At 46.5% G+C, this 25,215-nt stretch overlaps 1 protein-coding gene across 3 annotated transcripts in view; it reads right to left on the reverse strand.

The window, feature by feature from the left end:
• The window catches only part of MAG (myelin associated glycoprotein), a 331,431-nt gene that overhangs the window by 288,137 nt on the left and 18,079 nt on the right, over positions 1 to 25,215 (reverse strand). For 2 of the 3 annotated variants that reach the window (XM_069201179.1, XM_069201177.1), the window contains exon 2: positions 8,014 to 8,149. In XM_069201179.1, the coding sequence (XP_069057280.1) occupies positions 8,014 to 8,140 (127 nt within the window). In that variant the 5' untranslated portion in view covers positions 8,141 to 8,149. Of the gene's footprint in view, positions 1 to 8,013; positions 8,150 to 15,141; positions 15,222 to 25,215 lie in introns of all 3 variants that reach the window. The other variant, XM_069201178.1, reaches the window with a different exon arrangement.

A 25,215-nucleotide genomic window follows, 5' to 3' on the forward strand; every position in this document is an offset into this window, starting at 1 on the left:
GCTCCCCTCCTGGTGTTCCCGCAGGGAACCCTCCAGGACCTGGGACCGGATCTCGGGCACCTTGGGCCTCAACCCATCCCCATTCCCTCTCCTCTGAGACTGGACATGGGGTCCCTCACCCATCCCACTACACTGGGACCTACCTGGGACACTACAATCCTTCCCTACCTCACCTGGTTGGGAACTACCTAGACCACTCCTCTCAGGAGCACCCCCAAATGCCTCTTCAGACTCTCTGGTACTCACCCAGAAGTCTGCCTCCATTGTAAGCTCCCTGGGGTCAGAGAACTCACACTCCACCTGGTGTTGGCATAGCTCTGGAAAATAAGGACTAGACATATGCTCTCCAGCAATTACATCACTCAGCCCCTCACAGGAATTAACCAAAGTATCCTTCACCCAACCATCCAGTGACTCTGCTTTGAAAAAGCACCCCACATCACCCTCCTGAGACTGGTGAGACAGTACCTGACTGTCCCTGACACTCAACCCACACTCTTCTGGGATGTTTTCACACTCCATAACCAGGACTTCTACCTGGGGGGAACCCCTCTCCCTGTCACTCTCACCTAGAGTCAGTAGAGTGTCCCTCCCATCAGTAGGAATATGACTCCCCATGCCAGTTCCCCAATCCACCTCAGGGACCCTGTGCATCACTGGAGCTACCTCATACCCCTGAACCTCCTGGCGTGTGTTAACTCCCTCCTTCAAGTAGGGCACCACCTCCCTGGGCATGTGCACTTCTTCAGCAGTACTGGATACAAGATTTTTGCTGCCACCATCTGAACTGGACTCAGCCCTCATGGCCTCCAGCTTCAGCTCTTCACAGCTCAGCTCTTGAGCTGCAATCCTTTCTTTTTCCAGGACTAAGGCTCTCTTCTCCTCAGCCCTCTCAAGCTCTGCATCTAGCTCTTCCAGACTCCGGATTCGAGCTAGGAGCCAATCATCTCTTTCTGTTCCCTCCTCAGGGCCACTGCCCTCCTCTTCGGAGTAGTCCTCCTCCTCAGAGTAGTTATCCTCCTCAGACTCATTTGGTGGTGTTGCCTGACAACGTTTCAATTCATACTGAAACAGGGCTGACTCAAGATCCTCCCTTCTGGATTTCCTGTTCACAGCCAGTCCCCTTTCCATGCAGAATGCTTTAAGCTGCCACTTTTTATACATAAATAGGTGCCAGAAATTGACTTCCATTCTGCCAAGGCTTCACAACCAAAAAAACAAAGTCCAAAAATATTAGCAATACTTCCAGGAGGACATCAGAGAACAAAAAGCAGAATCACAAGACAAGTAGTATGTGGTCACGTAGTGGTCTGAACTCAAAACAGTAGTGTACACTCAATTACTGTATGTCAAGTACAAATACAAGTCCAATCCCGACCGCTGGTCACCAATGTTAGAAATGGGGTCTTTGGTTGACAGTCTGGTTACCCCCTGTTCAAGCAAGGACCCTCACTCTAGTTAGGATAAAAGAGAATCACCCTCAGCTAACCCCTGCTTACCCCCTTGGTAGCTTGGCAGAGCAGTAGGCTTAACCTCAGAGTGCTGGGCGTAAAGTATTTGTACCAACACACACAGTAACTTAATGAAAACACTACAAAATGACACAACACCAGTTTAGAAAAATAGGAAATATTTATCTAGACAAAACAAGACCAAAACGACAAAAATCCAACATACACAAGTCAAGTTATGATTTTTTTAAAGGTTTAAAATAAAAAGAGTCTTTAGGTAGTTGTAACACCACACTAGCGCTGCTAGCGTGAAAATGTACCTGGTTTGCGTCAAAAATAACCCCGCACGGGCGATGTGCGTCGAAAGTAACCCTGCACGGTTATATGCGTCGAAAACAGCTCGGCACGGCGAGGCGCGTCGAAAAAGCCAGCCACGCGACGGTCCGAAAGTCCCGCGGCGCTGGTTGCGATCTCTCAGCCTTCGTCAGCGATGCTGCGCGTCGTTTCTCCTGCTCCGGGCGTCGATTCTCCGGTCGCGTTTCCTGCGGCGTCGTTTCTCAGCTGCGGAGCCGGCGTCGCGTCGTTTTCTCAGCCGCGATCGGATTCGCGTCGATCTTTTCTCCGCACGGCACTCGGTGCGTGTATTTTTGTCCTTAGGCTGCCAGCCTCTCCTTTCAGGGTCCCAGGAACTGGAAGGGTACCACAGAGCAGAGTAGGGGTCTCTCCAGAGACTCCAGGTGCTGGCAGGAAGAAGTCTTTGCTATCCCTGAGACTTCAACAACAGGAGGCAAGCTCTACATCAAGCCCTTGGAGATTTCTTCTTCAAGATGGAAGGCACACAAAGTCCAGTCTTTGCCCTCTTACTCAGGCAGAAGCAGCACTGCAGGAAAGCTCCACAAAGCACAGTCACAGGCAGGGCAGCACTTGTTCCTCAGCGATCAGCTCTTCTCCAGGCAGAGGTTCCTCTTGATTCCAGAAGTGTTTCTAAAGTTTGTAAGTTTGGGTGCCCTTCTTATACCCATTTTAGTCTTTGAAGTCACCTTCCTTCAAAGGGGACTCACACCTTCTTGTGAAATCCTGCCTTGCCCAGGCAAGGCCTCAGACACACACCAGGGGGCTGGAGACAGCATTGTCAGAGGCAGGCACAGTCCTTTCAGATGAGAGTGACCACTCCACCCCTCCCTCCTAGCAGAGATGGCTAATCAGGAAATGCAGATCACACCCCAGCTCCCTTTGTGTCACTGTCTGGTGTGAGGTGAAAAACAACCCAACTGTCAAACTGACCCAGACAGGGAATCCACAAACAAGGCAGAGTCACAGAATGGTTTAAGCAAGAAAAATGCTCACTTTCTAAAAGTGGCATTTCCAAACTCACAATCTCAAAATCAACTTTACTAAAAGATGTATTTTTAAATTGTGAGTTCAGGGATCCCAAACTCCACATGTCCATCTACTCTCTAGGGGAATCTACACTTTAATCATATTTAAAGGTAGCCCCCATATTATCCTATGAGAGAGAGACAGACCTTGCAACAGTGAAAACGAAATTGGCAGTATTTCACTGTCAGGACATATAAACCACATTACTATATGTCCTACCTTATCCATACACTGCACCCTGCCCTTGGGGCTACCTAGGGCCTACCTTAGGGGTGCCTTACATGTAAGAAAAGGGAAGGTTTAGGCCTGGCAAGTGGGTACACTTGCCAAGTCGAATTTACAGTGTAAAAATACACACACAGATACTGCAGTGGCAGGTCTGAGACATGATTACAGAGCTACTTATGTGGGTGGCACAACCAGTGCTGCAGGCCCACTAGTAGCATTTGATTTACAGGCCCTGGCACCTCTAGTGCACCTTACTAGGGACTTACTAGTAAATCAAATATGCCAATCATGGATAAACCACTTACATACAATTTAAACAGGAGAGCATATGCACTTTAGCACTGGTTAGCAGTGGTAAAGTGCTCAGAGTTGAAAAGCCAACAGCAACATGTCAGAAAAACATAGGAGGCAGGAGGCGAAAAAGACTGGGGATGACCCTGCATAAGCAAAAGTCCAACAGCTGCTGAGCCCAGGACCAAAAACGCTGGTGCCCCCAGCAAAAACAGGTAGTTTTGTATTTGATAATTTTGATGTGTCCACATAGTGTTTTGGGGCATTTCCTTGCACGGGCACTAGGCCTACCCACACAAGTGAGGTACCTTTTTTATGGGGAGACTTGGGGGAACGCTGGGTGGAAAACAAATTGTGGCTCCTCTCAGATTCCACTTTATGTCACCGAAATATGAGGAAAAAGTGTTTTTTGGGCCAAATTTTGAGGTTTGCATAGGATTTGGGGTAACAGAACCTGGTGAGAGCCACACAAGTCACCCCATCTTGGATTTCCCTAGGTGTCTAGTTTTCAGAAATGCAGAGGTTTGGTAGGTTTCCTTAGGTGCCGGCTGAGCTATAGGCCAAAATCCACAGATAGGCACTTTGCAAAAAAACGGTCAGATTTCAATGTAAAAATGTGGTGTGTCCATGTTGCGAATCCTGTCGCAGGACTTAGGCCTACCCACGCAAGTGAGGTACCATTTTTATTGGAAGACTTGTGGGAACACAGACTAGCAGAAGAAGTGTTATTGCCCCTTGTCTTTCTCTACATTATTTCCTTCTAAATGTAAGACAATGTGTAAAAAAGACGTCTATTTGAGAAATGACCTGTAGGTCGCATGCTAGTATGGGGAACCTAGAATTCAGAGATGTGCAAATAACCACTGTTTCTCAACACCTTATCTTGTGCCCAATTTGGGAATACAAAGGTTTCCTTGATACCTATTTTTCAGACTTTATATTTCACCAAATGAATTGCTGTATACCCGGTCTACAATGAAAACCGATTGCAAGGTGCAGCTCATTTACTGGCTCTGGGTATCCAGGGTTCTTGATGAACCTACAAGCCCTATATATCCCCGCAACCAGAACAGTCCAGCAGATGTAACAGTATATAGCTTTCAAAAATTTGACATCGTAGGAAAAAGTTACAGAGTAAAATGTGGAGGAAAATGGATCAGCCAATTTCAATAATATTTTATTTCAGCTATTATTTTCTGTAGGAAATTCTTGCAGGATCTACACAAATGACCCCGTGCTGAATTGAGACATTTGTCTACTTTTCAGAAATGTTCAGTTTTCCAGAATTCAGCATTGATTTTACACCCATTTCTGTCACTAACTGGAAGGAGGCTAAAAGCACAAACAATAGTAAAAATGGGGTATGTCCCAGTAAAATGCCAAAATTGTGTTGAAAAATGTAGTTTTCTGATTTAAGTCTGCCTGTTCCTGAAAGCTGGGAAGATGGTGATTTTAGCACTGCAAACTCTTTGTTGATGCCGTTTTCAGGAAAAAAAAACAGAAGCCTTCTTCTGCAACCTTTTTTTTTATTTTTGTTTTAAAAAACAAACTTTTTGCTATATGGCTAATTTCCTAGTCTCCTTCAGGGGAACCCACAAACTCTGGGTACCTCTAGTATCCCTAGGATGTTGGAAAAAAAGGACGCAAATTTGGCATGGGTAGTTATGAGGGCCTAAGCGTAAACTGCCCAAAATAGCCAAAAAAGGCCTGGCATCTGAGGGGGAAAAGGCCTTGCAACGAAGGGGTTAAAGCAAAAAATTCATGCACTTCCATGGAGTGAAAATTATTCGTAACCAAAGAAACCACACAAAGCCTGGTTTAAATATTGGTATTGGTCATTGTAAGGAAATGCCTCCTTGGCATGGTTGCCCCCTGACTTTTTGCCTTTGCTGATGCTATGTTTACAATTGAAAGTGTGCTGAGGCCTGCTAACCAGGCCCCAGCACCAGTGTTCTTTCCCTAACCTGTACTTTTGTATCCACAATTGGCAGACCCTGGCATCCAGATAAGTCCCTTGTAACTGGTACTTCTAGTACCAAGGGCCCTGATGCCAAGGAAGGTCTCTAAGGGCTGCAGCATGTCTTATGCCACCCTGGAGACCTCTCACTCAGCACAGACACTCTGCTTGCCAGCTTGTGTGTGCTAGTGAGGACAAAACGAGTAAGTCGACATGGCACTCCCCTCAGGGTGCCATGCCAGCCTCTCACTGCCTAGGCAGTATAGGTAAGACACCCCTCTAGCAGGCCTTACAGCCCTAAGGCAGGGTGCACTATACCATAGGTGAGGGTACCAGTGCATGAGCATGGTACCCCTACAGTGTCTAAACAAAACCTTAGACATTGTAAGTGCAGGGTAGCCATAAGAGTATATGGTCTGGGAGTCCGTCAAACACGAACCCCACAGCACCATAATGGCTACACTGAAAACTGGGAAGTTTGGTATCAAACTTCTCAGCACAATAAATGCACACTGATGCCAGTGTACATTTTATTGTAAAATACACCCCAGAGGGCACCTTAGAGGTGCCCCCTGAAACTTAACCGACTATCTGTGTAGGCTGACTAGTTTTAGCAGCCTGCCACAAACCGAGACATGTTGCTGGCCCCATGGGGAGAGTGCCTTTGTCACTCTGAGGCCAGTAACAAAGCCTGCACTGGGTGGAGATGCTAACACCTCCCCCAGGCAGGAATTGTCACACCTGGCGGTGAGCCTCAAAGGCTCACCTCCTTTGTGCCAACCCAGCCGGACACTCCAGCTAGTGGAGTTGCCCGCCCCCTCCGGCCAGGCCCCACTTTTGGCGGCAAGGCCGGAGAAAATAATGAGAAAAACAAGGAGGAGTCACTGGCCAGTCAGGACAGCCCCTAAGGTGTCCTGAGCTGAAGTGACTCTAACTTTTAGAAATCCTCCATCTTGCAGATGGAGGATTCCCCCAATAGGGTTAGGATTGTGACCCCCTCCCCTTGGGAGGAAGCACAAAGAGGGTGTACCCACCCTCAGGGCTAGTAGCCATTGGCTACTAACCCCCCAGACCTAAAACACGCCCTTAAATTTAGTATTTAAGGGCTACCCTGAACCCTAGAAAATTAGATTCCTGCAACTACAAGAAGAAGGACTGCCCAGCTGAAAACCCCTGCAGCGGAAGACCAGAAGACGACAACTGCCTTGGCTCCAGAAACTCACCGGCCTGTCTCCTGCCTTCCAAAGATCCTGCTCCAGCGACGCCTTCCAAAGGGACCAGCGACCTCGACATCCTCTGAGGACTGCCCCTGCTTCGAAAAGACAAGAAACTCCCGAGGACAGCGGACCTGCTCCAAGAAAAGCTGCAACTTTGTTTCCAGCAGCTTTAAAGAACCCTGCAAGCTCCCCGCAAGAAGCGTGAGACTTGCAACACTGCACCCGGCGACCCCGACTCGGCTGGTGGGGATCCGACACCTCAGGCGGGACCCCAGGACTACTCTGATACTGTGAGTACCAAAACCTGTTCCCCCTGAGCCCCCACAGCGCCGCCTGCAGAGGGAATCCCGAGGCTTCCCCTGACCGCGACTCTTTGAACCTAAAGTCCCGACGCCTGGGAGAGACCCTGCACCCGCAGCCCCCAGGACCTGAAGGACCGGACTTTCACTGGAGAAGTGACCCCCAGGAGTCCCTCTCCCTTGTCCAAGTGGAGGTTTCCCCGAGGAATCCCCCCCTTGCCTGCCTGCAGCGCTGAAGAGATCCCGAGATCTCTCATAGACTAACATTGCGAACCCGACGCTTGTTTCTACACTGCACCCGGCCGCCCCCGCGCCGCTGAGGGTGAAATTTCTGTGTGGGCTTGTGTCCCCCCCGGTGCCCTACAAAACCCCCGTGGTCTGCCCTCCGAAGACGCGGGTACTTACCTGCAAGCAGACCGGAACCGGGGCACCCCCTTCTCTCCATTCTAGCCTATGCGTTTTGGGCACCACTTTGAACTCTGCACCTGACCGGCCCTGGGCTGCTGGTGTGGTGACTTTGGGGTTGCTCTGAACCCCCAACGGTGGGCTACCTTGGACCAAGAACTAAGCCCTGTAAGTGTCTTACTTACCTGGTTAACCTAACAAATACTTACCTCCCCTAGGAACTGTGAAAATTGCACTGTGTCCACTTTTAAAACAGCTACTTGTGAATAACTTGAAAAGTATACATGCAATTTTGATGATTTGAAGTTCCTAAAGTACTTACCTGCAATACCTTTCGAATGAGATATTACATGTAGAATTTGAACCTGTGGTTCTTAAAATAAACTAAGAAAAGATATTTTTCTATACAAAAACCTATTGGCTGGATTTGTCTCTGAGTGTGTGTACCTCATTTATTGTCTATGTGTATGTACAACAAATGCTTAACACTACCCCTTGGATAAGCCTACTGCTCGACCACACTACCACAAAATAGAGCATTAGTATTATCTATTTTTACCACTATTTTACCTCTAAGGGGAACCCTTGGACTCTGTGCATGCTATTCCTTACTTTGAAATAGCACATACAGAGCCAACTTCCTACAGTCATAATAGATCTTCAGCAACAGACAGCTAACAACTGTCTGTATGCAGAATCTAAACACACGTTCATATCTGGCATTCGCTGCACAGAAATGGAAAACATACTATCTCAGGATCTGCTAGAGAGTGATGGTGAAGTACCTTGAAGAAGAAAGCACAATAAAGCTCCCTGCTTGTAGTCCATTTTTAATGAGAAGCTTAGCAGCTCTTTTATAAAGCTCCTCAGGAGGCACTTGTCTGAAGAATCCTTAGGTTGAAGTCTCATCATTTTGTAGCCCTAGAAAAAGAAATAGACTGAATTAAACAAGATATAGACCATGGAAGATAAGACGCAATTTAGAGCTGACACTTTACTGATTGTTTGATGGCCATTTAAACATAAGAACATAAATCAGGGGTGTCCAGTATTGGTCCACACCTAACATGTTGCAAGATAACGTATGTTTCAGCGGGGATTGGAAACGCAACTACACTACACAACATGCTAGCCCAATGTGCGATTACCTGGATGTAGAAGGCCACTGCATAGTATACATTAGTTTACTCTACAATGCTCACATCACACAATTTTGTCAGCCAATTGACTTTACCAGGTAGGGGAACTTTTGGAAGAGTGAGCAACCATTCACCCAAGCAGTACGGAAATTTAAAAAAGGCATATACCAAAGAAATTTACTAGGCCCTTCCTAGTGCATGATTTGCATTTGTCATATTGCATTTATGTCTGGTGTCCAGCTTTGCTCCAGAAGGGCACGCCCATGCAGTTTTTTCAGAATATGAAGCAGGAATAAATATATAGACAGTAAAAGTAAAGTAGATTATTGCCCATCTGATAACATTCAAGCTGCTGTCATCTAATATCAGTCGTTAGCATACATAACACATCTTGCAATGCATGACATATGATGCATTGACCTTTGCAAGGCACTGTGTTATATTGTTTGCCACACAAAACTGCAGATATACATATATATATATATATATATATATAATGTATTTATGTATATATTTTACATAAGCCATACATTGTTAGATCTTCTGACATTGCTAGTAACAACAGCAAAATAATGAGCTTAAACTCTATGGGATTTGTTACTGACCTCTCCACAACCAGTCATTTGAAACCATCCAGTAGATTCAGTCCTCAGTTACTCAGTGGAAACCTTGTTGATATTTATCATGAGTTAGTGGTGGATGACATTAACAAATTACGATCGGCAACAAAAAGAAAGGATATAGTAACATCACTTACAACGACTGGAAAGAGATTGATGCCTTAAAGAACAACGATTCAATCATCAAAAAATCTTCAGACAAGGGTGGTAATGCTGTGAACATGGACACTGTTGAAGATATCAGGGAAGCCCAGAAACAAATTCAAAATTGTGATCATTACAAGAAATTGTTGGAAGGTGGGTCATTAGTTGTGTGGCCTGCACAAGTAACAAGTCCGCACACGACCGCCACTGGGAACCAAACACCCCATTGTAGCACTTGACTCTCATAGAGTAGCGTTGCAGAGCAGTCCAAGGCTTACTCAAGGGAGGTGGTGTGGGCTAGTAATCCCCATTCACGAGCACACAAGCATGACTCTCAATAAATGAATGTCCAGTCTGTGCTTTTTCTTTTAAGAAAGTAAAAGTACATTTATTATTCACACACACTACTCAATACTATGCAACAATCTACAAATATATACAAAGTGATAGAATCATTCTGGGCAAACATTATGTAATCCTTCAGGTCTACTCAAGGGAGAATATAATCCAACAATCCACATGGCAAAACAATCCCAGTGCCCCTCTTGCGACATTTGAACATTTTGACAGTAAACAACAGTACAGTGCAATGTGATTAAATACTTCCATCTTGTCAAGAGATGGTTGTCAGTATCATTATTCAAATTAGCATAATCAGGCAACATATGAGACCAAATTGTAACATTATAACCATCAGGATTACTTTTAGATTACTCCTAATTGACCATAAAATAACAATACAATACATGGGGCCATACCAACCTACACCTATGGTAGGCAACCTTGCACAAACAGGAACAAAACTTCACTGAAGCTTGTGCTTCATATACCAGTCCAACCCTTGAGGGGTTATCTCTCATGTGTCCCACCCTACCTAGGGTGGGGACACCAACCGATGTTGGGGGGAGGCTGCGCTGCTCCTGAACCTCCCCCTGTCTCCTGGTACTCCTTTGGTGGTGGCCCCATCTCCCTGGGACCACCATAGGCGTTTTGGGGGCTCAAATAGCAGCACCCTGCCCCGCAAAGCAAGCTGGGACAGCTGCATAACTGATGAGCGGCTCTCCCGCTGCGCTGGGGAGAGTCGCTGTGCCATTTCCCTAGGACTTTTCTCTAGGGGGTGCCGGTCCCAACCTGACACCCACGCATCACACAGATCCCTCGTTGGGGGGCGGCCCAGGGAGCCCACCCCTGGCCGCCCCGCCGGCTCCCCGCATGGCCAGCACCTCCGGGTGCTGCTGCAGGAGCCGGCCTGCTGCTTTGGGGTCTGCCCGCTCCAGCGGGCAGACACAGAGATGCTCGCGGCTGGATGGGCCGCTTGGGGGAGTGCAGCGGCACTCCCGCTTTCTCCTTGCATCTTCGGGGCCCCGGGATGGAGTCCGGGTCCCCTCCTCCTCGTGGCGGGGAGCGCGACGACGCTCCCTGAGGTCGTCGTCTTCTCGGGCCCCCAGGATGGGGTCCGAGGCCCCTCCTCTCTTTGGTGGGGAGCGCGACGCTGCTCCCCCAGGCCCTCCTCTGCTCGGGGCCCCGGAATGGGGTCCGGGGCCCCTGCTGGCCACCTTCACGGGGAGCGCGACGGCGCTCCCTGACTTCCGCTTCGGATGGGGGTGCGCGACGGCCTCTTCACGTGGACTCGGGATGGGGTACGGGGCCCCATTTGGCAATCTTGTCTTCGCCGCCGGGGGCCCCGGGATGGGGTCCAGGGTCCCTTCCCACAGCGGCAGGGGGGTGCGCGACGGCGCCCCCCCCCCATCTGATAACAAAAAAATGAACCAGGCTTCACGGGGCCCCGGGATGGGTTCCGGGGCCCCTTCCTCTGCTGAGAGGGGGAGTGCGACGGCACTCCCCTTTTCTCCTCTTCCTCCTGGGCAGCCCTCAGGCCCTGGCCCACCCTGGGGGCACAGTCTCAAGCAGCTGCGGAGCTCCACGCGCTTCGTAGCTGCTTTCTCAAAGATCAAAGGTCGCCATCCTTTGTCCTGTAATATCTCGGGCCCCAAAGGGACGATTTTCATCATTCTTGTGTCGTTCCGCTCCTAGTGACAAGCCCTTGCCACCAGGAGCACTCTCCTTATGCCTCCTGGCCTGGAAGGGTCCCAGATCATCAGGGAGCCAGTCCCACTGACTCCCTGCGCCAATCTCTCCTCTGGGTTCCCTCTGTTCCTTCTGGGCAGCGCGCTCTCCTTGCGCTAGCCCAGTCCTTCCCCCAACTAGTCCTCAGGGGGGGGAAAGGGGGCCAGCTTGCCTGGCCCTGGCATTCGTCTCGCTGGCCTGGAATCCTTCAGGGGCAGAGTCCCTGCCCCAAGGGCAGTCAGGAGGTTCTTCCTTCCAGTTGTCCATGACGTCCGTCTGCAGTCCCAGTGTCCAGCAGTGAAGCACAGCCAAGAGAGAGAGCTCTCCCCTGTGCAGGACCTTTTAAGTGGGGGAGGAAGTGTCCAGCAGGTCTGCACCTCTGACCTATCCAGATGTGCCACATCACTTCCTTGCCCCCATCCCCTCCTTCTTGCACAGTCTTCTGGGATAGCTCAAGATGGCATCCTCCAGGAGTTAGTTGCCACATGTGCTCTGAAAGTCTCAGCCCCTCCTCCCTGAAATTCCTCGCAGGGCTTCTCCAGCCTGCTCCTGGCACGGGATAACAGCTGGTTGATTGATGCAAGGCCCTGCTCCATCAACTAGACAGAGCAGTAATTGGCCCTAATCCTGAGCTGAGTCAGAGAAAGATGACATCCCTGGATGACCCATAAGTTGTACAACTATGCTCTTGTAACCTACTGCATCATTCTTTTCTTACAGGTTACAGTGTCATTTGGTGTGACTCTGGTCTCGGTGGACCCCAGAAAACTGGAGTTGCACCCTAGGCCCTCCTTTCTCCTTGACATTCAATGGAGTATCCCTCCAATGCAAATATCTTAAGCACCCTGACATTGGCATTGAAATGAGTGACCCTACAGTGAAAAGACAGTAAGCACACTGACTCTCCCTCACATGTATACACCCCTCTCATGAGACCTACTCCAGGTCACCACCCACTCTGCATAGTTCTTCCTGCACCAGGACTACCTAAGCGCAGTCCTTGGGCTGCGCACACTAGGAATCCTCCTCCAACAGCCCTCACATGGGTGCACATCCATGCGCACACATGATCACATGTAACCTGCCCGGGGCCTCCTGCCCTGACTGCACCACCGCAGCCTTTCCTTAGCACGGCGACACCAGCGGTAAACACGCGCAGTCCATTTTACCATGTGTTTATTGTGCGGGAGTCACCTCATAGGAGGCTTCCTCACAGTAAACAGTCAAAAACCAGGTGGTCAAAAATTGAAAAATCAGGGCAGACCTGATGGTCAGAACCGTCCTCTAACATAAATTAAAAAGGGATCCCACTACTTTACACCAACAAAATTACCTTGATATGCTAAAAAACTGGTTGAGTTGTGGGCTCTTTGAATATGAGGAATTTACCTATTTGAAGGTGGACTTTCCTAAAATTCCTTGCATATATTTTTTACCTAAGATCCACACAAACAAAAATCATCCTCAAGGTAGACCCATTGTCAGCATGATTGGCTCTCTCCTAGAAAATACATCCAAATATCTTGATCTCTTCTTATGTCCTTATGTTACACAGCTCCCGTCATATTTATGTGACATAACCGATTTTCTTTCTAAAATCCATGACATTTCTTGGCAGGATACATTTCTCTTGGTGACTATGGATGTGGCATCTCGCTACATGTCAATTAAACACAAATGTGGTATAGAGGCTTGCAAATATTTCCTAAAAATGAGCTCTATAGAGTTTACACAGCACACTGAGATGTTGATGACAATGCTATCATTTTGTCTAACACACAATGTTTTTTTTGTTTGACAAGGAATACTACCTTCAGAAACAAGGCACGGCAAAGAGAGCTTCATTTGCGCTGACCTATGCCAACCTCCACATTTGATGGTGGGAAAAGGAGGTGGCATGATCGGATGAACTAAGTCTCTATATGGAGAGAGTGGTGCTATGGGTGCGCTTCATTGATGATTTATTTGTCATCTGGCATGGCCGAGATAATCAATTATGTGAGTAAATCAATATATTGAAAAATACATAAACATACAATTGGTGGCCACCTGGAGTGACACTAAAATTGAGTTCTTAGATGTCCAGATAGAGGCAAAAAACAGACAATTAGAAACATCTATCTATTGCAAACCTACAGTCTGTAATTTGATTCTACGTGGGAATAGGGAACATCCGAGGGCCTTAAAATGGAGCATCCCATATAGCCAATTTTTACGAGCTCGCAGAATATGCTCTTCCAATGCAATGTTTGAGAAGGAAATATCTGCTATGACACATAGATTCCTTCAGAGAGGACACCCTCACAAAGTGCTCATAGATGCAATTGAAAGGGCAAAATGCCAGAAAAGAGAGGACCTGCTCTTTAAATATCAGAAGTCCAGGACACAAAAAAATATCGAATCCTCTCAACTCAGATTCTTTTTTAAAATTAATAATGAACACAAGGCACTGGAAACTATTTTGCAAGTGGCATGTTTTTCAACAAGATGAGCACTTAAGGACCAGGATTGGCCCACACCCGCACATTACATATCATAAAACTAGATCATTGGAAGATATTTGAATGAAAACTTTGTTTGTGCAAAAGGAAAGTGCGATATGGCTAGCAAAAACCAGTTTGGGATTTAGAAGTTGTGGCCACTGCAAAGCATCCAACTATGTCCTGAAGACACAGGGCCACATGTATCAAGCGTTTTGGCATTCGCAAACGGTGTGAATTGCAAAATTTGGCCGTTTGCAAATGCAAAAATGCCCTTCACAATGTATGAAAGGCATTCGCCGTGCAATTATGAGGAATTGCAAAAATAGCGATTCCTTTAAATTGCGACACCATTTACAGAATCGCAAATTGCGATTCTCGAAATAGGAAATCACAAATAGAGAATTTCTATTTGTGATTTCCAAAGCACATGTATCAAGCATTTCCTAAATGCAAATTTGGCATTTAGGAAATGCAATTACTACAAATTAAAGTTTGGTAGTGAGCATGTGCAAATTTGAAAAATGTATTACAAACACATTTTTAGAATTGACATGTAGCACACACATGCCCCTAAGGCATGCGTGTGCTTCACATGTCTGTAAAAAAGAATTTTGGCTGCATCAGAGGGGGCCTTAGGCCCCCAGCACCCTGGGATTTGCATTTCCTAATTTGTGAATTCCTAACTGGAATTCGCAAATTAGGAAATGCAAAACCATTCGCAGCTATGGGCCTACAGGCCCATAAGGTTGAATGGGGTTCCATTCTATATTTGCGATTCGGTCATAGCATTTGCGAATTTTACGAAATGTACCGAATCACAAAATTCATACATACCATTTTGCATTTCTTAAATAGTGATTTCTTGAAATTCACTATTTAAGAAATGCAAATTGTTTTTTGATACATCTGGCCCACAGTCTTTTGTGACATTTGAGGAAAAGTTGTGCCCCATCACAGAGAGGATCACATGTGACACTGGTCATGGAGTGTATGTCATCCAATGTGCATGAGCAAAAAAATATGCAGAGAGTACCATTCACAAGTTGAAGATCCGATTCTTCCAACACCTTTGAGCAATTAAGAATCAAGACAGATCATATCCCATAGCGAAACATTTTTGGGAATTTCACGAAGAAGATTGCAAGAGTTTGACCGTCTTTGGAATTAAACATGTGAAAGTAGATCCCCGTAGGGGAGATAGGGTACTGGAAATGAGGAGAATGGAATCTAGGATGATTTTATTTAATGTAGATGCAGAATTAGATGTGCATATCTAGAAATAAATAGTACCTACAAGTAATTGCAATAGGCTGCAAATGTTACAATTATTTCATTCTACCTGGTGGATCCCCTCAACAGATGCAAGTTAGATCACTGACTTTATCTGGAAAATAATATGTAGACATAGGTTGGTACCCCAGTAGTAAGGCAATAGGTTGGAAATGCAATAGCAGTCTTACCTGCTCTTTCCTTTAGTGGTACTCTGTAGCCGGTTAATTTTGATCACTCTCGGGAGCTGCCCATATCGAAATGCAATATTCTAATGATAAAAAATGCAATACATGTACTACAAATCAATAGTGAGTAAGAGGTTCATGGGGTATTAATTTTATTGCTTATTTTGGTCCTGGGGCATGTATTTTTGCACTTTGTAAATAACACACTGTTAGGAACTACCTTAGGTGGTTACTCTTATAATTTTGCAACTTCACAACCTTTCAGATTTCAGTACAATAATCAGGTCATTATCATTCACTATATGTTGTCCTTATACTTTGTAGCATTTTGAGGAACATCCAGAATTATTTTTTTTTTGACTCACACATTATTCCTTTATGGCTAGTCTGAATATATATTTTTTGTCAATAGACATTGTGGTACGGATATATCTAATTCGATAATATTGCCTATTATTAGGATGTTGCAATCCATAGTACAATGCACTTTAGAAGTGAATGGGTGCAATCCAATTGTGCGATGCTCTGTATTGCAGAATTAGATAGGATACTTTGGGGGTCATTACAACCCTGACGGACGGTGTTAAAGCGGCGGTAAGACCGCCAACAGGCTGGCGGTCTTTTTTTGAGTATTATGACCATGGCGGTTACCGCCATGGTCATCCGCCGCTTCTCCGTACCGCCCGCCAGGGCAGAGACGACCACTGGGCTGGAGACCTGGGTCTCCAGCCCGGCGGCCGTGACAATACCGCTGCCGGTATTTTGACCCGGCTTACCGCTGTGGATTTCCAGCAGTAGGAACCGCCATGAAATCGATGGCGGTAAGCACTATCAGTGCCAGGGAATTCCTTCCCTGGCACTGATAGGGGTCTCCCCCACCCCTGACCCCCACCCCGACTCCCTCCCCTACACCCCCACCACCCCTGCCACCCCCCAAAGGTGGCAGGGCCCCCCCTCCCCACCCCGCCCCCTGACATTACCTTACACATACGCACCCGACACGCACGCAGGCACCAACACACATACACACCGACATACATGCCAGCATCCACACACACAGTCAGACACGTACACCCACATTCACACATTCACGCACACATCCACACAGACATACCCACAGGCATACACGCACTCATTCCCAAAACACGCAACACCCCCGCAAGCATACACGCACTCACACCCCCCCACGTACACAGATGCACACCCCCATGCACCCACACAACACACAACACCCCCCCACCCCCCTCCCCTAACGGACGATCGACTTACCTGTTCCGTCGATCCGCCGGGAGGGGACGGGAGCCATGGGGGCAGCTCCGCCAACACCACACCGCCAACAGAACACCGCCGTACAGAATCACAGGACGTGACTCGGTGGGCAGTGTTCTGTTGGCGTGGCGGTGGAGGTGGAGCAACCTCCACTTCCCCGCCACCCGCAAGTATGGCTGTTGGCGGCTCTCCGTCAGAAAAACAACGAAGGGCAGCCAACGGTCATAATACGCCGAGCGGCAAACCGCCACTACTGGCGGTCTTCTGCACGGCGGTCCCTCGGCGGTCTTGCTAAAAGACCGCCGAAGTTGTAATGACCACCTTTATGTGTTAGGCAATTTGGGTTTACACACATTATGCGCAAAACACTAATGTCTGTAGAGAGATTAAGTGAAACAGCACATGTCTATTGAATTCCTCAGATTTTACTTTTTAGTGATGTGATATGCAGGGCACAAGCCACTTTAGATATTTGGAGCTTGATATGTGATTATGTGATTATGCTAAGAGAAGTACAAACTGGATATTTATCACATTAGCAACAAAGATGGGATTTCACAATTTTGAACAATATTAATCATTGCTCTAAATGTTTTGGTCTATTCAATAATGCAGTCTGCAATGGAACGAGTCACTGGGTGCTGGATATCGAACCATCATCAATGAATTTAGCCACATTATAATCTATTTTACAGCTACTGAACTCCATATTTTTCACCTCTAAGTGATGTAATATGCACACCACGAGTCACTTTATATATTTGGAGCTCAACATGTGATTATGCTAAGAGAAGAGCAAACTAGATATTGATCTTATGGGTTACATAGATGTGATTTCATAATTATGAGGAATGTTAATCAGCCTGTGTTTTATATGTCATGTTGAAATGTTGGTGCTACATAGCTGTATGTTACAATGCACACCAATATCAATGGCATTGCTCAAAGTGTTTGTGTCTATTCAGTATTGCATTTGCACAGCAGGAGTCACTCTATGTATTCAGTGCAGGATATTGAACAATCCTAAAAGAAAGATTTGTCATTTACCCACTTTATGGGTAACATAGATAACATTCTAAACAAGTACAGTCACTCAATTGTTTGTTACGATACACATTAATATCAACCTCATTTCTTGAAATGTTTTTATTTGTTGAACAATGCGGATTGCACAACACAAGTCACTTTATGTATCCTGTGCAGGTCTTGGAACTGTTGCAATAGAAGCACTTGTTATGTAGCCACCTTATGGGTAACACTGATGCGATTTAAATACATTTGAGTGGCTCTATAGAGCCTATATGCCAAGAGTTGACAAATGATGCAATAGCAGATGAAGATTTATGATAATTTCAATTCATTCTTTTCCAATATGGTGCTCACAATACCATTATGAGCAATGGGATAGTATATGAACATGGTGGAGTTGCAAAAAGAAAGGACGGACAAAGCTGTTTTTTGCTTGCCTGTATCTTTGGTGGCACTTGACAAATCTTCACAAAAATTTCCCAAACAATTTGACAGTCACATGACCTTCTGTCCAGAAAATGTTGGGGTGATCCGTCAAGTGGGGGCTGAGATAAAGGGGAGATGAAATTGAGAGCGTTTCCAATGTTAATTCCCTTGTTGTTGTTTGACCATGTGGATGGCAGCCATTTTGTTCATTCAGCCAGTGTCCCTTTGCCATAAGCTTGCATGTGTTATTTGCTTGCTATACCTGCTTGCTTCTTGTTGTTTTGCCATGTGGCTGGCATCCAGCCAGTATTATTTGCCACTGGCTCACATAGAAACATCATTAATTATTGATAATTTGTTTAAATTTATATGTTAGTGATTCATATTTTCTATTTTATTATTTTATTTTATATTTTACTTTTGATTTTATTTTTTATTTTATAAAAAAATGGTATTGTTTTATTTTAATTATTTATTTTATTTCTTTTTTATTTTTATATGCATTTGTTTATTTTTTTAATTCTTGTTTTATATTTTAATATTAATTTTAGTTTTTTACATTTTTCATTTTTTTATACTTATTTTTATTTCATTTTATTTGATTCTGCATTTTGCCTTGATCTATCCATCCACATCCATTCCTCATTCCATCCATCCAGCCATCTACCAAAGTCGCAGAGCCACAATATACCATTCAGTTTCTTTAGATGTATTATTATTCCTTTTCCTCCTGGACACCCTGGCTGCAGTGCACTTCAGACAAATCAGCAGCATAATTCATTTTTTTAATGATTGTTCTATTTCCCCTAGACCACCTTGCTGCCATCGTTTTTTTAAGGATCTTTGGATTTACCCATGTACCGCTCTCTGTCTAACACAGATGTCTCCTTTAAAACAGATGGAGATAAATCAAAGAACTATATCAGCATGCTGTGCTGCCTGATTTGAAATGAAATTTTATGGCGTGGCATTGACTTAACAATGTTTGATTAAATTGGTATTTATTACATAAGTAACCAATTACACTAATATTGCATTTGTATGTACTATTTCAACCTGCAACAATGGCACTTTCACTAACTACATGTTTGTCTTGCTTGGTTACTTTTAGGTACACAAAAGAAAAGACGTCACATCACCTGCAGTATTGCCAAAGAGAAGGCCTGTACAGTTAAGTCCTCAAATCATTTGCACTTTTGCAGCTTAGTGCCATTGCCAACTGAGACTTTTAGGATGGCCCCAAAGAAAGTTGCTCCCAAGAAAGTGGTAAGTGAGAAGAAGCAGCTTTTCACCAGTGGTGTGCAGACTGCAACCTTTTTCGGGAGACGTGTACCTGTTTCTGAGGAGGAACCTGGGAGCAGCACTCCTGCATCTACAGCCCCACCCCAACCTAAGCCCAAGACCATGTCTGTCAGTGAGGCAGCCACTGCAATCATGGTGACGTCGACAAGCAGTGATGTTGAATTGGATTTGTCTCTTTCGCAACGTAGTACCCAATTGTTTCAGGAAACAGACAAAGTGGACTGCAGCTGCAGCCAGCAATAGTCGATCTTCCTGAAGTTGGAGCAAAACAGAAGGTCAGGCTTCCTGCCGAGCAAGACCCTCCTCTTTTAGAATCAATGGCTCCCAGATCTCCAGCAAGAAAAAAGGAAGGGTACTACTCCACCATCTTCTCGAAGCACCACTTCTGATGACGATAGAGTGGACGCACGCAGAGTCCGGGAGATACCAGGAGGGTCAAAGGAAAATAAAAGTTCCAGAAAGCCTTAGAATCGTGGAAGGGGAGGATGGTGGGAGGATGATGACAACTAGGCAGTCATTGTGGAAACCGGTACAGAGTAGTCCGACATTACTATACAACTTGCGCCGAGTGATGTGGCACAGGCAGCACCGCTAGCTCCCATATCAGGCACCAGCAGAGACCTGCACCAACCCGTACCTCAATAGAAGTATGCACTGCAGAGAGGCAATCAACACACCCACCTAACTCCAGTTCTTCAGGCATTGGCAGTGGCCAAGTAAAAAGTACTTCTGCCCAGTTTGGGACTTTTTTAAGATTAGCAAGCAGTAGGAAAACATTGTAATATGCTCCATTTGCCTTGCAAGCCTGATTCACATTATGGTACTGGAGGCCAAATGTCCCATATGAAAAAACAATCACACAATCCAGTGGGAGGAGCGCCTTAAAAAAAATGGCTGAACATGGGCACAGTGGTGTAGGCGAGGAGAGCTGGGCAGCATCAGCTGCAGCTGGTCAAATCATGGTGAAAGGTGAGGAAGAAGAGGGTGACATCCTCACACAAAGCAACCTTGTCCCCAGCAGTGCACCAGAATCACCTGCCTCAGAAAACTTACAATGGCACAGGAAAATCAGAGTCAGATGTATAAACACCACAGCATACGGTGACTGCACCACAAAACACATCAAGCCTACCACCACCCACATCTCAAAAGTTACCTGCATCAGTGGCCCAAAAAAGAATAAAATCCAGGCTACTGTTACTGGCATGTTTAGTGAGGAGGGGCCCTAATACTTGTTGGAATGTTTGTACAATGTGAAGCTGGCAAAAATGTTAGTGATGGACCTCCTCCCCTTTTCTTTTTTGGGAGGAGTGAGATTCTTAGAGTTAGTGGCAGCAATCTGCCCGAAATGGAAGGTTCCAAGTCGGACCTATTTTGCCAGAATTGGTGTTCCTGCACTGCACCACGATGTGCTGCAATTGATTGGACAAGCTTTGCAGCAGAGTGTTGACCATATCATCTACTTGAAGACATATATGTGGACCAGTCGTCAGGTTACTGATTACACTGGCTTCACTGCACACTGCTTCTCCTTTGCAGGGGGGAAGCAAAAGCTAGCTACAGGTTCTTGGACCTGATGAAATTTATGAGAGCGTTCGGGGGCATGCAACAATTGCCTTGCTCGCCATGGAGAAATCACATACATCTGCAAACATCTTAGGAAATTTTTTGTCTGAATGCCTGCGACACAGTGGTCTCCAAACTGAAATTGTTGCCACGGACAATAGCAGTAACATAGTCAAGACCATGGCAGATGGTGGCAATTGGGAAAGCTATGACCATGGACTAGGATAAGTGGGGATTAGTCAAATGCCTGACACAGATGCTGCTCTCTTTTGTGGTTTTCATGTGGGAAGTTTGCAAGGCGGACAGTACAATGGGGCAAGCTATCCTTTTGTTGTATCTGCTACAGAAGTAGCTAAAGAAGATATAAAAAAGCTTCACACTCAGAGCTGTGAATGAAAACTAAGAAGCGTTGACTTGGTTCAGAGCCTAAGCTATAGCTTGACTTGTAATGCAACGGTGCAGACTTACATTATAAATTACAAAGAATAGATCTGTGCCACCCTTCTTCACCAACGCTACAAATAAATTCTTGCCACTTTAATTTCTTTTTCTGAACGGGATGTTTCAAACTACAAAAGGTGGATTGTTGAACAAGCCGGGTACCAGGAAGAAGAATGGCTGGAACTTAGAGTCCCACTCCACAGTTCTGGGGTGCCACCTTCAACTTCCAGAGAGGGCAGTCTAGTCTCACAGCAGCCAACACCAGGAACAAGAACACCAGCAACAACGGCATCAGAAGAATCACACCCAACCTCTGCATTGTCTTTGTTTCAAATGGCAGGTATTACGTCCAGTGCAGAGGCAAAGACAAATGAGGTCGAGCAAGTGGCAGCACCAATGACACTTCAGAGGATGTTCCAGAAGTATCAGGATGACACAAAATTGGTGTATGTACATCAAAACCCATTGGTGTATTGGTATGGGAAGATGCGCCAGTGGCCAGAGCTCAGCAGGCTGGCAATAAAGTATCTTACTTGTGTTGTAGCAAATGTGTCTGCTGAAAATGTGTTCAGTGCAGCTGGCTCAGTTGTTACAATAAGGAGGACCAGTTACTTGCCTCAAAACATAGAGAGATTAACCATGATCAAAATTAACTAACATTTTTCACCACCTGTTTACACCATTTGCGAAACACCACAGGAGGAGGACAAGGATGACTGGTCAGAATCAAGTGTTTTTCCTGACCAGCTTCTGGGAGAATTACAGGAGTTTAAGGACAAACTTTACTTCCCAGACTGAGTATGCCAGTGCCACCATAGAACTTTTTAATTACTTCTCATTAAACTTCTTTCTTTTTTTGCAACAAAGAAAAATAGCTAGTGGAACATTATGTTTATGCTGCGCCGCCATTTCTTTGTCACATACATGGCCGAATTGAAGTTGGACCCATGTACAGTGAAAAAGCCCTCACATTTCCTTCAGGACAGGTCACCTGACTTGTAGCTACTATTTGTGTAGCAGGTGCAGTGCACAGGAACCCATAGCCCTAGGGGACCATTAACTCTAATAATTGGAGCTTTTTTACTATCTCAACAGAGGCCAAATGGTCCAATTTTCTTGCTTGCAGCTTGGCCTCTCCACATCCGAGCCTCCTCTCCTTTTCTTGAATTCCACAAGAAGCTGAAGACCTGCCATTTCAATTAACCAACGTACCCTAGGCAGGGCTTGGTACACACACCTGTTCACCCCCAGTATACCCTCACAGAGATAGTATGTTTTACAAATTAACATAACATAGCTGTGTGTGAGAAATTGAATTGTGGATTGAGGGGGTATGAGCCCTTCTCAAGTAATAGCCCTAATCCTTGTTAGAGTGTACCACAAAGTCAGTAAATTAGCTTGTGGTTAGCCCTCTGATAGCTTGGTACACAACAGTTCATTACGACTTTGGTGGGCTGACCATCAGACCGTCAAAGCCAGAGGGATGAGGCAGCCGTCAAGCCAGCTGCCTCACCTCCTGTCGTATTACAATGTTTCCACTGGGATGCCCACAGAAACTTTGTATTATGCTGTTTCTGCCAGTCTGTCTGGAGAAACAGTGCAGCGACTTTGTCTTTGGCTCCCTTAAGGCAGCCAAGGCTAATGCCATTGGACACCAGCACCCTTAGACAGACAGTGCGCTTTCCGAGGGAGCTGGCAGGGGGGTCCCTGTACTGCCCATGACCCTTGTGGCCCCTAGCACTGCCTTTGCACCATCCTTTTCATGGTGGTGCAACCGCCATGGAAAGGCTTGTGGGAAGTGATGTTGTGATCAGCACGCCGTTGCTGCCATGGGCACTGCTGTGGCTGACCACGACTTTGACCTCCAGCAGCCCATTGGGATCCGTGATCCCGGTAGAGGCGGCAGTCTCCTGGTGGCCCAACTGCCAGGATTGTAATCTGGCTGTCTGACCACCAGGAGTGGGGTGGTCCCACCGCCACCACATGTTTAGCAGTCTGAAGACCGCCAAACTCGTAATGAGGCCCTTAATTTTGAGGCAATGTGTAAATTATTTATGCAGTACTTAAACTGTGATGAAGTGAAAACACAGCACAATAAAACCCCGACATCAATTTAGCAAAGTAGAGTAAATTTTTATAAAGGATTTGACAACAATACATAAAAAATCAACATGCCAACTGTTAGAAATGGGGATTCCGGTTGGGTAGGGGATGCACATCAGCCAGGCAGAACTTACCCACTCTAGTCAGGGCAAGGGAGTTACACGTCCAAGATAACCCCTGCTCACCCCCTTGGTAGCTTGGCACGAGCAGTCAGGCTTAACCTGGAGGCAATGTGTAAAGCGTTTGCACAACACACACAACACATGTGACGCAATATCCCCACCACAAAGGAAACACAACACCAGATTATATGAAAATATACTGTATTGTACACAAGGCAATTATCAGACCAAACATCACATATCAGTACTATCCTGCTACCTTAGCAGTTGTCAGAACGTTACACATTAGTTACTCTGCAACCTAGCAGTAGTCACACATAACACACAGGTTACTCAGTATTCTGCAACATAAGCAGTAGTCAGGAAAACACGTTATTACATCACAGCACTTGTCATAAGAATATCATAAAATGCCCATAGTAGGAACATTAGAAAACATATGGCAAGTTAGAAAAACATATTAGCAAGCATGTCCATAAAAGGAACATTTGCATACACATATGTAAAAACATCAAACGCAGGTAGGTAATATATGAATCAAACAAAAGTCTGTAGAAAGAACTTTGGATTGCAACTATATTGGTCCTTTAAACAGTACCTGGTTGGATGAAGGCACCTCCAGTGCCTAGAAGGCGAACAATGGGGCCCCCGGCGCTCCTATGCGCAAAACGGGGGCCTCCCTCATACTCTGTGGTCAGAGGAGGGCGACATGCACCTCCTCTCTTTTATAGACAGTCCCCTCCGGGGACCGTGATTACTGGGGGCCCCCAGGGCCTCAACCGGCCCTCACGAGGGGGGCCAAAGCCAGCAAAAACAACTTAGGGCAGGAGGGGGGCACCACGCACGCCCTCTGGTTTAATGACAGGCCCCCCGGGACCCGCGATCTCTGGGGGGCCCCCCGGGCCTCCACTGGCCCTTCCACCAAGGGGGGGGCCCACAATAATGCCCGTTTTACCTAACCGCAGAAAAGGAGCGTCCTGCTCCTAACGCAGAGGCCAGGGGGAAGGGGGCACTCCCCGCGCCTTCCCCTGGTCCTGCCGTGAAGCCACAAGAAGATCAGACCCCTCCTGGGGCCCGAGCAGACACTCGCCTGCACCCGATGCGGTGCGCGAGTGTTCTTCCAGCTTCCCGGCCCGCTGCGGTGATCTTATTTAAAGGGGCACAATGCAGCAAGGAGCCTACGAGCTCCCAAGGCTCCATAAGCGCGCTGCAATCAGCGCTATGGTAGCCGCAACCACGGAGAAGCACCCCTCGTGAAGAAATGGATGCAGGGGTCAGGGGCCACAGCACCCTGCCCCTGGGGAGCAGAATCTTAAGACAAGGTCCTCAGGTGGAGGGCCCAGCTACAGGCCAGCACAAGGGAAAGGCAGCAAGTGGCAAGTCCTTCACAGTGACCAGGCAGGTCACAGGTCAGCACAGCAGCAGCAGTCCATGGCGGTTCCTGGTGAGTCCTTTCAGCCTTTGGTGTCCAATTCCAAGATGATTCCAAGAGTCTCCAAATTGTGGGGAAAATTCCCCTGTACTTATAGTCAGTTCTTACAGTGTTTTACAATGGTAGGGAGAGGAGGTTCCAGCCAGTTACAACTGGTTCTGGGAGTGCCCCTTCTCTCCTTTCAGCACAGGCTCCAAACATCAGTGGGGGGTTAACGACCCTATTGTGTGAGGCCAGGGCACAGTCTTTACAAATGCAGGTGTGCCCCTCCTCTCCCTTCTCTCAGCCCAGGAAATTCAGTATGCAGATGCACCTCTGTGACACCTCCACCCTCCCTGTGTACAAGCTGTCTGAAAGGTATGCACAAAGCCCCAACTGTCACTCTGC

Source organism: Pleurodeles waltl, chromosome 7 (assembly GCF_031143425.1).
Source record: "Pleurodeles waltl isolate 20211129_DDA chromosome 7, aPleWal1.hap1.20221129, whole genome shotgun sequence".
Classification (NCBI taxonomy): Eukaryota; Metazoa; Chordata; class Amphibia; order Caudata; family Salamandridae; genus Pleurodeles; species Pleurodeles waltl.